Below are 13191 nucleotides of genomic sequence, written 5' to 3' on the forward strand. Positions count from 1 at the left end.
ACTCCCTCCTCCAAGCCCACCCAAGCCCACCCAACTGATGTCCATCCAGTCTCCCTAACCCTTGGAGAGAAATCGATGTTTCACCTGAGAAAGCAATCCTGAGCAAATAGGTCTTTGCATCCTCCGTATTGGACAAGAATAAATGAGCACTTAGATCAGTCTTTGCTTTTCAATCAACACTGAAAACAGGTTTAATTCCAAGTTTATGACTATTTTACCACAGCTCGAACCTTACTCGTTAGCCCCTCACAATGGTTCTCAAGCTTCCTAATGCCGCGACCTCTTAAAACAGGGCCTCATGTTGTGGTGACCCCCAACCATCACATTATTTTCACTGCTACTTTCATATTTTTGCTACCGTTATGAATCATCATGTAAATATCTGAGATGCAGGATGTCTTTTCATTCACTGGAGCAAATATGGCACAAATACCCAATACACACAAATTTGAATATTGGTGGGTTTGGGGGGGGGGGGGTTAATTTTGCCATTTGGGAGTTGTAGTTGTTGGAATTTATAGTTCACCTACAATCGAAGAGCATTCTGATCTCCACCAACATTGGAATTGAACCAAACTTGGCACACAGAACTCCCATGACCAACAGAAAATACTGGAAGGGTTTGGTGGGCATTGACCTTGAGTTTGGGAGTTGTAGTTCACCTACATCCAGAGAGCACTGTGGACTCAAACAATGATGGATATGGACCAAACTTGGCACAAATACTCAATATGCCCAAATGTGGACACTGGTAGAGTTTAGGGAAAACAGACCTTGACATTTGGGAGTTACAGTTGCTGGGATTTATAGTTCACCTACAATCAAAGAGCATTCTGATCTCCACCAACATTGGAATTGAACCAAACTTGGCACACAGAACTCTCATGACCAACAGAAAACACTGGAATAGTTCAGTGGGGACTGACCTTGAGTTTGGGAGTTGTAGTTCACCTACATCCAGAGAACACTGTGGACTGAAACAATGAGAGTTGTGGACCAAACTTGGAACGAATACTCAATAAGCAAAAATGTGAACACTGGTGGAGTTTAGGGAAAACAGATCAAACTCTCACGACCAACAGAAAACACTGGGGCAGTTTGGTGGGGACTGACTTTGAATTTGGGAGTTGTAGTTCACCTACATCCAGAGAGCACGGTGGACTTAAACAATAATAGATCTGGACCAAACTTGGAACGAATACTCAATAAGCACAAATGTGAACACTGGTGGAGTTTGGGGTAAACAGACCTTGACATTTGGGAGTTGTAGTTCCTGGGATTTATAGTTCACCTACAACCAAAAGGCATTCTGAACCCCACCAATGATGGAACTGGGCCAAACTTGGCACACAGAACTCCCATGACCAACAGAAAACACTGGAAGAGTTCAGTGGGGACTGACCTTGAGTTTGGGAGTTGTAGTTCACCTACATCCAGAGAGCACTGTGGACTCAAACAATGATGGATCTGGACCAAACTTGGCACGAATACTCAATATGCCCAAACCACATCCCATCTTTCTTCCTACATGAGTCTCCATTAATTAAAACAAGGTGCATTGGAAAGTGACTAATAGTAAACAATGATGATGATAATAATTTATTTGTAACCTGCCTCAAGGCTTGACCCAATGCCCACTCAAGAATATAGAAGGAGAGGCAAAGCATGGTGAAAACATTGGACCATGCACACAAGGATACAACCATAAGTCCATTGAGACAAACATATTACATAGAGGTAGGATTTAGCAAACCACAGCTTGAGTATTCCTTATCCAAAAGGTTTTGGGATCAGGCTTCCATTTATTATATGCATATACATAATGAGATGTCTTGAAGATGAGACCAAAGACTGAACACGACATTCGTTTACATTTCAGGCACAGTGCGTATGTATCGTCGAAGGCTTTCATGGCCGGAATCACTGGGTTGTTGAAAGTTTTTCAGGCTGTATGGCCATGTTCTAGAAGCATTCTCTCCTGACGTTTCACCTGCATCTGTGGCAAGCATCCTCAGAGGTTGTGAGGGACCTCACAACCTCTGAGGATGCTTGCCACAGATGCAGGCAAAACGTCAGGAGAGAATGCTTCTAGAACATGACCATAAAGCCCGAAAGACCTACAACAACAGAGTGCAAATGCCTATCGGAGAGGTCATTTTATACACAATATGCATGATAATTTTTGTGAGTGGAGCATCAAAAAAGCAAAGTTGTCACTCTCTCAGCTACTCCTATTAGCAAGAATTTTGGAATTCCAGAAAAAATGATTTTCCACCTGCATTATAATTTTATAATTATAATATTATTAAAATATAATTATACTAAAAAAATACTATTAGCAAGTATTTTGGAATTCCAGAAAAATGATTTTCTACCTGCATTATAATTAAAATATTATTAAAATATAACTATACTAAAAATAATAATAATTGAATCAAACCATAATATAAATAATAATAATAATAAATCTTATAAATAATAAAACATTATTTTCCACCTGCATTATAATTATAATGTTATTAAAATATAATTATACTAAAAAATAATAATATTAGCAAGTATTTTGGAATTCCAGGGATTGAACCATAATATAAATGGTAATAATAATGAACCATAATATAAACAACAATAACAATAATATATATTATAAATAATAAAAATGATTTTCCACCTGCATTATAATGTTATAATTAAAATATTATTAAAATATAACTATACTAAAAATAATAATAATTGAATCAAACCATAATATAAATAATAATAATAATAATAAATCTTATAAATAATAAAACATTATTTTCCACCTGCATTAGAATTATAATGTTATTAAAATATAATTATACTAAAAAATAATAATATTAGCAAGTATTTTGGAATTCCAGGAATTGAACCATAATATAAATAGTAATAATAATGAACCATAATATAAATAATAATAATAATAATAATAATAATAATATATTATAAATAATAAAAATGATTTTCCACCTGCATTATAATGTTATAATTAAAATATTATTAAAATATAACTATACTAAAAATAATAATAATTGAATCAAACCATAATATAAATAATAATAATAATAATAAATCTTATAAATAATAAAACATTATTTTCCACCTGCATTATAATTTTATTATTATAATATTATTAAAATATAATTATACTAAAATAATAATGGAATTGAACCATAATAATAATAATAATAATAATAATAATAATAAATCTTATAAATAATTAAATATGATTTTCCACCTGCATTATGATTTTTATAATTATAATGTTATTAAAATATAATTATACTAAAAAATAATAATGGAATTGGGCCATAATATAATAATAAAAATAAATAATATAAATAATTAAATATGATTTTCCACCTGCATTATAATTTTATAATTACAATGTTATTAAAATATAATTATACTAAAAAATAATAATGGGATTGAACCATACTATAAATAGTAATAATAATGAACCATAATATAAATAATAATAATAAATATTATAAATAATTAAATATGATTTTCCACCTGCATTATAATTTTATAATTATAACAATATTAAAATATAATTATACTAAAAATAGTAATGTAATTGAACCATAATATAAATAATAATAATAATAATAAATATTATAAATAATAAAAATGATTTCCCACCTGCATTACAATTTTATAATTATAATATTATTAAAATATAATTATACTAAAAAATAATGAAATTGAACCATAATATAATAATAAATATTATAAATAATTAAATATGATTTCCACCTGCCACAGTACTTTTAAAGCACTGTAAAGAACCAAAAAGCATGGCAATAGCATGCAACTCATATCCCATGTTTTCTGCAGAAACCATTCCTATTCTAAACCAATGCCCACTCAGAAAGGTAGAAGGAGAGGCCAAATGAATCCATTCTTGTATTGCAAGTCAGTAAAGGTAAAGGTTTTCCCCTGACATGAAGTCCAGTTGTGTCCGACTTTGGGGGGTGGTGCTCATCTCCATTTCTAAGCCGAAGAGCTGGCTTTGTCCATAGACACCTCCAAGGTCATGAGGCCGGCATGACTGCATGGAGCGCCATTTCCTTCCAACCTATTGATCTACTCACATTTGCATGTTTTCCAACTGCTAGGTTGGCAGGAACTGGGGCTAACAGCAGGAGCTCACACCGCTGTCCGGATTTGAACTTGTGACTTTTCGATCAGCAAGTTGAGCAGCTCAGTGCTTTAACCCACTGTGCCACCATGTCAACACTTAAGTAAATCCCATTGATTTCAGTGCAGAAAGGAACACTGGGAAGAATATGTGATGCTGAATGGACCGAAGAGGGGAAATAAATTAGCACCCTATGTTGGACCTATTAGTAGCCGAATACGGCAAGTCTCCTCTCCTTGCAAGAAAGGGAAGGTGTGTTTATGGGGTGAAGGATTCGAATCTTCATTTCGCCCCCCAAAATATGCCCTTCCTCATGAATCCCAGGCTGCTGCCATTTCCAATCCCTTCCTAATTTTGGTTGTACCTGCACTCTTATTTTCCCTTCTGCTCGAATCAGAGTGCCACAGGAATGTAGGCTTGGAAGGGGCCCCCAAAGGGCATCTAGACACTGCTTGGTTCTGTGTTTAGAAGGGGCCCTCATTCCCATTTTATATATGTACTGAAAATTTTTTTGAATAAAGATTATTTATAAAAAAAAATATAGAAGGGGCCCTCAAAGGGCATCTAGACACTATTTGAGTCTGGTGTTTAGAAGGAGCCCCCAAAGGGCATCTAGACAATGCTTGATTCTGGTGTTTAGAAGGGGACCCCAAAGAGCATCTAGGAGATACTGCTTGATTCTGGTGTTTAAAAGGGGCCCCCAAAGGGCATCTAGACACCGCTTGATTCTACTGTTTAGAAGAGGCCTCCAAAGGGCATCTAGACACCAATTCATTCTGGTGTTTAGAAGGGGCCCCCAAAGGGCATCTAGACACCGCTTCATTCTAGTATTTAGAAGGGGACCCCAAAGGGTATCTAGACACTGCTTGATCCTGATGTTTAGAAGGGGCCCCCAAAGGAAATTTCGTAGATACTGCTTGATTCTGGTGTTTAGAAGGGGACCCCAAAGGGCATCTAGACACCGCTTGATCCTGGTGTTTAGAAGGGGCCCCCAAAGGGCATCTAGACTGCGTGGTTCTGGTATTTAGAAGGGGCCCCCAAAGGGCATCTAGACACTGCTAGATCCTGATATTTAGAAGGGGCCCCCAAAGGGCATCTAGTAGATACTGCTTGATTCTGGTGTTTAGAAGGGGACCCCAAAGGGCATCTAGACACCGCTTGATCCTGGTGTTTAGAAGGGGACCCCTAAGGGCATCTACACACTGCGTGGTTCTGGTATTTAGAAGGGGCCCCCAAAGGGCATCTAGACACTGCTTGATCCTGGTATTTAGAAGGGGCCCCCAAAGGGCATCTAGATACTGCTTGATTCTGGTGTTTAGAAGGGGCCCCAAAGAGCATCTAGATACTGCTTGATTCTGGTATTTAGAAGGGGCTCCCAAAGGGCATCTAGACACTGCTTGATTCTGGTGTTTAGAAGGGGCCCCAAAGGGCATCTAGACACTGCTTGATCCTGGTATTTAGAAGGGGCCCCCAAAGGGCATCTAGATACTGCTTCATTCTGGTGTTTAGAAGGGGCCCCCAAAGGGCATCTAGACACCGCTTCATTCTAGTATTTAGAAGGGGCCCCCAAAGGGTATCTAGACACTGCTTGATCCTGATGTTTAGAAGGGGCCCCCAAAGGAAATTTCGTAGATACTGCTTGATTCTGGTGTTTAGAAGGGGACCCCAAAGGGCATCTAGACACCGCTTGATCCTGGTGTTTAGAAGGGGCCCCCAAAGGGCATCTAGACACTGTGTGGTTGTGGTATTTAGAAGGGGCCCCCAAAGGGCATCTAGACACTGCTTGATCCTGGTATTTAGAAGGGGCCCCCAAAGGGCATCTAGACACCGCTTGATCCTGGTGTTTAGAAGGGCCCCCCAAAGGGCATCTAGTAGATACTGCTTAATTCCGGTGTTAAAAGGGACTCCCAAAGGGCATCTAGACACTGCTTGATTCTGGTGTCTAATGCCTTACACCCGATGACAGTGATTGTGGTGATGAAACTCATCCACTTCTCATCCTCCCCCAAGAAACCCATCCACATATAAATAGTCTCTGAGCTTGCAGTCTCAGACAAAAAGATCTATGTATGTCTCCAAAATCTACATCTCACCCAACCATTGAGTATAAAGGGGAACTGTTATCCACAGTGGTCTATCCATATTATTATTATTATTATTATTATTATTATTATTATTCTGACACAAAAACACAGTATGTCACATATATATGCTTGAGATATATCTATATCTATCTATCTATCTATCTATCTATCTATCTAGCTTTTCTCTTGATTGTGATGCAAAACAACCCACGTCATTAAAAACACTGCAAAGTAAAACACACAACAGGTAATATTAAGGTTGAATTAAATGTGCATGATTAAAACACACCCCATCCCATCTCAGGAGGAACATTTCCAACATCTCAATGGTCTATGTCGTTGAAGAGAGGGAGAAGGTATTCGGGATCGAGAGATTCCTGGAAGGTATATATTGAAGAGAAGTGTTGTGTGGGTTCACAATTGAGATCTCCCTGTCTATTTTGTGTTGTGGGCACTGCCATTCAGAGTGTCCTCACATCATTATTATTATTATTATTATTATTATTATTATTATTATTATTGCACCCTTTCCATCTCCATAAAGGAGAGGGGCCAAAGGATCATGCAGACTGTATTGACTCTACACGTATTGTATGTATTTCCTGGAACTAATATCAGAAAGGGCGCCAGTCTTGATGCAAGACACTGATGTGTTTCAATAAAATGTGTTGTAACTGCATGGTGGAAAGAGGTTGGGCTGGATGGCCTTTGGGGGTGCCTTCCAAATTGAGGATTGTAAGGATCTATGAGTTGTTTGGGAGGTTTTGTAGGCACAGAAACCCAACCCAAGGTAAGACCTTCCTGGCGGGGATAGTGGTAGGAATTGGGGAAAAAGCAACTCAGACTGGGAAAGGAGGGAAAAGGCAGAGAGGAAAGAAGGAAGGAAGGAAGGGATGAAGGGCTGAAGAAAGGGATGAAAGGATGAAGGAAGGGATGAAGGGATGAAGGAAGGAAGGAAGGGCTGAAGGAAGTGATGAAGGAAGAAAGGAAGGAATGAAGGAAGGGCTGAAGGAAGGGATGAAGGGCTGAAGGAAGGGCTGAAGAGATGAAGGAAGGGAGGGAGGGATGAAGGAAGCAAGGAAGGGCTGAAGGAAGGGAGGAAGGAAGAAAGGAAGGGAGGAAGGAAGGAAGGGAGGAAGCAAGGAAGGTATGAAGGAAGGGGTGAAGAAAGGGATGAAGGAAGGAAGGAATGAAGGAAAGGATGCAGGAAGGAAGGGATGAAGGAAGGGTGGGCTGAAGGGCTGAAGGAAGGGATGGACGAAGGAATGAAGGAAGGGCTGAAGGAATGAAGGAAGGGATGAAGGGAGGGAAGGATGAAGGAAGCAAGGAAGCGCTGAAGGAAGGGATGAAGGAAGAAAGAAAGGATGGGTTGAAGGGAGGGAGGAAGGAAGGAAGGTATGAAGGAAGGAAAGAATGGCTGAAGGAAGGGACGAAGGAAGGAAGGGATGAAGGAAGAAAGGAAGGGAGAAAGGAAGGGAGGAAACAAGGAAGGTATGAAGGAAGGGACGAAAGAAGGAAGGGCTGAAGGAAAGGATGAAGGGACGAAGGAAGGGATGAAGGAAGGGATGGATGAAGGAAGGGAGGGAGGGATGAAGGAAGCAAGGAAGGGCTGAAGGAGGGGATGAAGGAAGGAAAGAAGGAATGAAGGAAGGGATGAAGGAAGGAAGAAAGGGAGGGAGGAAGGGAGGAAGGAAGCAAGGAAGGTATGAGGGAAGGGATGAAGGGATGAAGGAAGGGTGGGCTGAAGGAAGGAAGGGATGAAGGAAGGAAGAAAGGATGGGTTGAAGGAAGGGTGGAAGGAAGGTATGAAGAAAGGAAAGAAGGGCTGAAGGAAGGGACGAAGGAAGGAAGGGATGAAGGAAGAGAGGAAGGGGGGAAGGAAGGGACGAAGGAAGGAAGGGCTGAAGGAAAGGATGAAGGAAGGAAGGGGTGAAGGAAGGGATGAAGGGATGAAGGAAGGAAGGAAGGGCTGAAGGAAGGGATGGATGAAGGGCTAAAGGAAGGGATGAAGGAAGTAAAGGATGAAGGAAAGAAAGAAGAAAGTAAGGGATGAAGCAAGCAAGCAAGCAAAGAAGGTAGGTAGGAAGAAAGGGATGAAGGAAGGATGGGAGAGACGAATGAATGAAGGGAGGAAGGGATGAAGCAAGCAAGCAAGGAACGAAGGAAGGAAGCAAAGAAGGGAAAGAGAGGTCTCCCTTCGCAAAGCCCCCCCCCCTTTGCTTGCACCCTTCTCCTTCCTGCAAAACCACAGTCTGCCAAGCCTTTATTGCGGATGAGGCGCCCTTCCGACACTCCACGCAAGTTGCAAACACGCATCTCCCTCTCTCTTTACGCCTTCTCATTTGAAACCTGGCACGGATCCCCTTTTTCCTAGCGCACCCCCTTCCCGAATACCGTCTTTCCTATGCGGAAACCATGGGACCCCGTTAAATCAGGGGAGCTGGGTCTCGCTCAGCCTGCGCCTTGTGCCCGACTTCATTCCCACGAGACAGAGACTTCGGCGCCGAATGGACGCGTGTCTCGGGGAGGAGGAAGAGGTGAGCCCTCTCCTTCCCTTAACCTGAGTCTAGCATTGCGTTCACACGAGACGGAGGGGAGCAAGGAAGAGGAGGAGAACCCCAGAGAAGGCGACCCGCCCGACCCTGCGGCTTGGAGCCCCCCATTCTCCGAATCCCCCCACTGTCTCACCATTGCTGCTGCTGCTGCTGCTTGCGGGAGGGGCGAAGGGCAGGTGGTTGTCCCAGGGGGGTGCCGGGGGGTCCCTGGAGGAGGGGGGCATCTCCATCCCCAGCGAGTGGCAGAGGGCCAGCGCCAGGCCCAGGGCCCGAGGGAGGGCCATCGCCATCCGCCCCAACGCCGGTCCCTCTCGCGCTCGCTTTCCCTGGGAACCTCACATCCGGGGAGGGCACGGCGGGCAGGCTGGGGGGTCCCAGGCAGGCAGGCAGGTGGGCACCCTCCTCCTCCTCCTCTGCTTCCTCTCCTGCCTTCTCCCCTTCTGCCGAGGATGCTGATGCTGCTTCTCAGTCTGAGAGACTGCGGGACTCTTCCCTCCGGCAGAGAATGAGGAAGAGGAGGAGGAGGAGGAAGAAGAAGAAGGGGAGGGGGAAACACTGGGAGGGAGGGAGGGGAAGAGGGAGGGGCCAGCCAAAGGGGAGGGGACTGTAGGCAGGGATGGGGAAAGTTTCTCCTGGGGGACCCCCCTCCTCTTGTCGAAGGCTTTCATGGCCATGAAAATGAACACAATCTGGCTACTACCAGTATTAAAAAAAACCCCTCTAAAATTACAAGAGTAAAACAACAGAGGGGAAAATAATCAGCGACATCTAATCACCTCTCAACAAAAGATTGCCCCAGGCACTGCCAGGCCATCAAATGTCCATCCCCTCCTGCAACGCCACCCTCCTTTCCCCATCTTCAATCATTAATAATAATAATCATAATAATAATAGTTTGATGTGTTGCTGTGAGTTTTCCAGCTTGCCATGGCCTTTTCCCCCAGTAGCATTCTCTCCTGATGTTTCGCCTGCACCTGTGGGGGATGGTATCCTCAGAGGTTCGATGGAAATGAGGCAAGTGGAGTGTGTGTGTGTGTCTATGTATGTATATACACACACACATATACATATACATATATATATTGCACATATATATGTGTGTGTGTGTTTTTGTGTGTCTGTATGTATGTATGTGTGTGTGTGTGTGTGTGTGTGTATATATATATATATATATATATATATATATATATGTTCCCACAGGTATGTATATGTGTGTGTGTGTATACAAACGTACATACATACCTGTGGGAATAATACCCAAGGTCTGAGAATGAACTCTTGATCCCTCCCAACCCCAGGCAGCAACTAGCCAGGCTTTCAATGCTAATCAAGCTGGCCAATTGCAACATTCACGCTTGCCTCAAACAGACAAGAGTTCTCTCCCTCCCTTCCCCCCCCCCCCCCCACCGGACATTCCACACACACACATAATATAATAGAATAGAATCACCTCTCAACAAAAGTTTGCTCCAGGCACTGTCGGGCCATTATATGCTAATCAAGGTACTCAGGTGAAACATTCACACCTAGCTCCAGCAGACAAGAGTCCTTTGTCCCACCCTGGTCATTCCACAGATATATAAACCCCTTTTCCTAGTTCCAACAGACCTCACTACCTCTGAGGTTGCTTGCCATAGATGCAGGTGAAACACCAGGAGGGAATGCCTCTAGAACATGGCCATATAGCCTGAAAAAACCTACAACAACCCAGTGATTCTGGCCATGAAAGCCTTCGACAATACAACAACAACAACAACAACAATAATAATATGTATTGTCGGAGGCTTTCATGGCCATGAAAATGAACACAATCTGGCTACCAGTATTAAAAAAAAACTCTAAAATTACAACAGCAAAACAACAGAGGGGAAAACAATCAGCCGCATCTAATCCCCTCTCAACAAAAGACTGCCCCAGGCACTGCCAGGCCATCAAATGCTAATCAAGGTGGGTCAGTTGAAACATTCACACCTAGCTCCAACAGACAAGAGTCCTTTGTCCCACCCTGGTCATTCCACAGATATATATAAACCCAATTTTCCTAGTTCCAACAGACCTCACTACCTCTGAGAATGCTTGCCATAGATGCAGGCGAAACGTCAGGAGAGAATGTCTCTAGAACATGGCCATATAGCCCGAATAAACTTACAACAACCCAGCCAGAATTGAAAAGTCGACGACAGATCCCAAGTGTCGACTCTGCAAGGAAGCAGATGAAACAATAGATCCCATCCTCGGCTGCTGCAAGAAGATCTCACAGACAGACTCCAAGCAGAGGCACAACACCATTGCTCAGATGATTTTGGGACTAGTGCCACAAACACCATCTGCCTACCACAAAGCCGTAAAAAGTTACAGAAAATAAACACGTCAAGCTACTCTGGGACTTCCAAATTCAGACAGACAGAGTTTTGGAGCACAATACTCCTGACCTCACAATCATGTTAAAAAACAAAGTATGGATTGTCGATGTTGCAATTCCAAGGCACAGCAGGATTGAATAGAAACAACTGGAAAAACTGGAAAAGCTGACACGATATGAGGATTTAGCATTGCTGGCCACTCTGAATCTCATTAAGAGAAGAAAGTAGAGAATATTATTATCATTATTGCCGTATTTACTCGAGTCTAACGCGCCATCCAATCTAATGAGCACCTCTATTTTCGAAACCCCGAAACACAAAAATGTATTTACCAAGTTATGTGACTCTAATGTGCAACCTAATTTTGGGAAGGTAATTTAGTCAAAAAAGGTGAACATTTGCATAAAAACAGTATTAGGCCAATTACACAACAATACATGGGAGTGCACAAATCTCAAAACTGCACAAAGCCCAACTCTGGAGTAATTTAGATCCTTGCTTAGATCCTTTCTTCCACCTAGTTGGACTATCTCAAACTCCTTTTAATTATCAGCTTATAACAGGATATAACAACAACAACAACAACAACAACAACAACGCACATACTATGAAAATCCCAGGCCCTTGGGAACAGCCTGATATCCAGACACAAATCCAAATTTAGACTCACAAGAGTTTTGGAGCACAAGACTCCTGACCTCACAATCATGGGAAAACACAAAGTATGGATCGTTGATGTCACAGTCCCAGGTGACAGCAGGATCGAAGAGAAACAACTGGAAAAGCTGATACAATATGAGGATTTAAAGATTGAACTGCAAAGACTCTGGCACAAACCAGTAAAGGTGGTCCCAGTGGTGATCGGCACACTGGGTGCAGTGCCTAAAGACCTTGGCCTGCACTTAAACACAATTGGCGCTGATAAGATTACAATCTGACAGCTGCAAAAGGCCACCTTACTGGGATCTGTGCGCATTATTTGCTGATACATCACACAGTCCTAGACACTTGGGAAGTGTCCGACGTGTGATCCAATTCAACAGCCAGCAGAGTGATCTTGTCTGCTGTGGACTCATCTTGTTGTGTTTCAAATAACAACAACAGATGTTTCATACATGTAGCCTGAAGATGATTTTATACACAGTATTTTGTAATAATTTTGTGCAAACAAATAAGGTTTGTATGTATTGGACAATCAGAAAGCAAAGGTGACACTATCTCAGTCATTGCAGATGCTCAATATCTATCTATCTATCTATCTATCTATCTATCTATCTATCTTATCTATCTATCTATCTATCGTCTATAGATAGATAGATATCTCACAACTTTTAAATCATAAACACACACACACACAAGATGTCGGAACCCAAATGCCTTAAAGAGCCAGACTCAAGAGTATGTCCAAAAGCAGAGTTTATTAATGCAAATCAAAAGGACTCAGAGTCACTTACTTCAGTGTCCCTGGTCAAAACTCAAAAGTAGCAGCAAGTTTCAGCTTAAAAACAAACTAAAGCAATAATCCGGATTTTTCAGAGAAAAGATCCAGATCAAACTGAAGTGCTTCCAAAGTCATGCAAAATAACACAGCAAATGAAGGACGAACAAACAAAGAGCCCGTGAAGAAAGAGCCGTAGTCAAATGAAGTCCGAGGTCAAAGAAAGCCAAGTCCAAAGTTGTGAGGTTCCAAAGTTCACGTAAGCAGCTTCATCGTCAATAACAGTCCAAGGTCAAAGAAGGGGAAATCTGCACTCACGAGAATACAAGCCAAGTTGTAACACAAATGGGAGCAGCAACCTGCAGATCCAGGACCCAAGCCCAACACAAAAGCAGCAGCGACAAAACCCAAGGTACGAAACCAACACATTGCCTTCTGCAAAGTTCTACTATTTCAGTGCCTACTTTTATCTTATACCTCATCATCCGATGATGAGCTGACCTCCACCCTGTCGTCATCCCTTACAGCTGTCCTTGCCTCCACACCTGAACGCCGACACCCATCCCTCCAACTCTTCCACCTTTTGTCA

The 13191-nt window shown here is 42.1% G+C and overlaps 1 protein-coding gene across 1 annotated transcript in view; it reads right to left on the reverse strand.

Moving 5' to 3' along the window:
* VSTM2L (V-set and transmembrane domain containing 2 like) overlaps positions 1 to 9182 on the reverse strand; it is a 116564-nt gene extending 107382 nt beyond the window's left edge. Inside the window, exon 1 of the mRNA XM_060771813.2 lies at positions 8935 to 9182. Coding sequence (XP_060627796.1) covers positions 8935 to 9091 — 157 coding nt within the window. The 5' untranslated portion in view covers positions 9092 to 9182. The remainder of the gene's footprint in view (positions 1 to 8934) is intronic.
* Between the last annotated feature and the right edge of the window lie 4009 nt (positions 9183 to 13191).

This window comes from Anolis sagrei, chromosome 4 (assembly GCF_037176765.1).
Source record: "Anolis sagrei isolate rAnoSag1 chromosome 4, rAnoSag1.mat, whole genome shotgun sequence".
In the NCBI taxonomy this organism is placed as follows: domain Eukaryota; kingdom Metazoa; phylum Chordata; class Lepidosauria; order Squamata; family Dactyloidae; genus Anolis; species Anolis sagrei.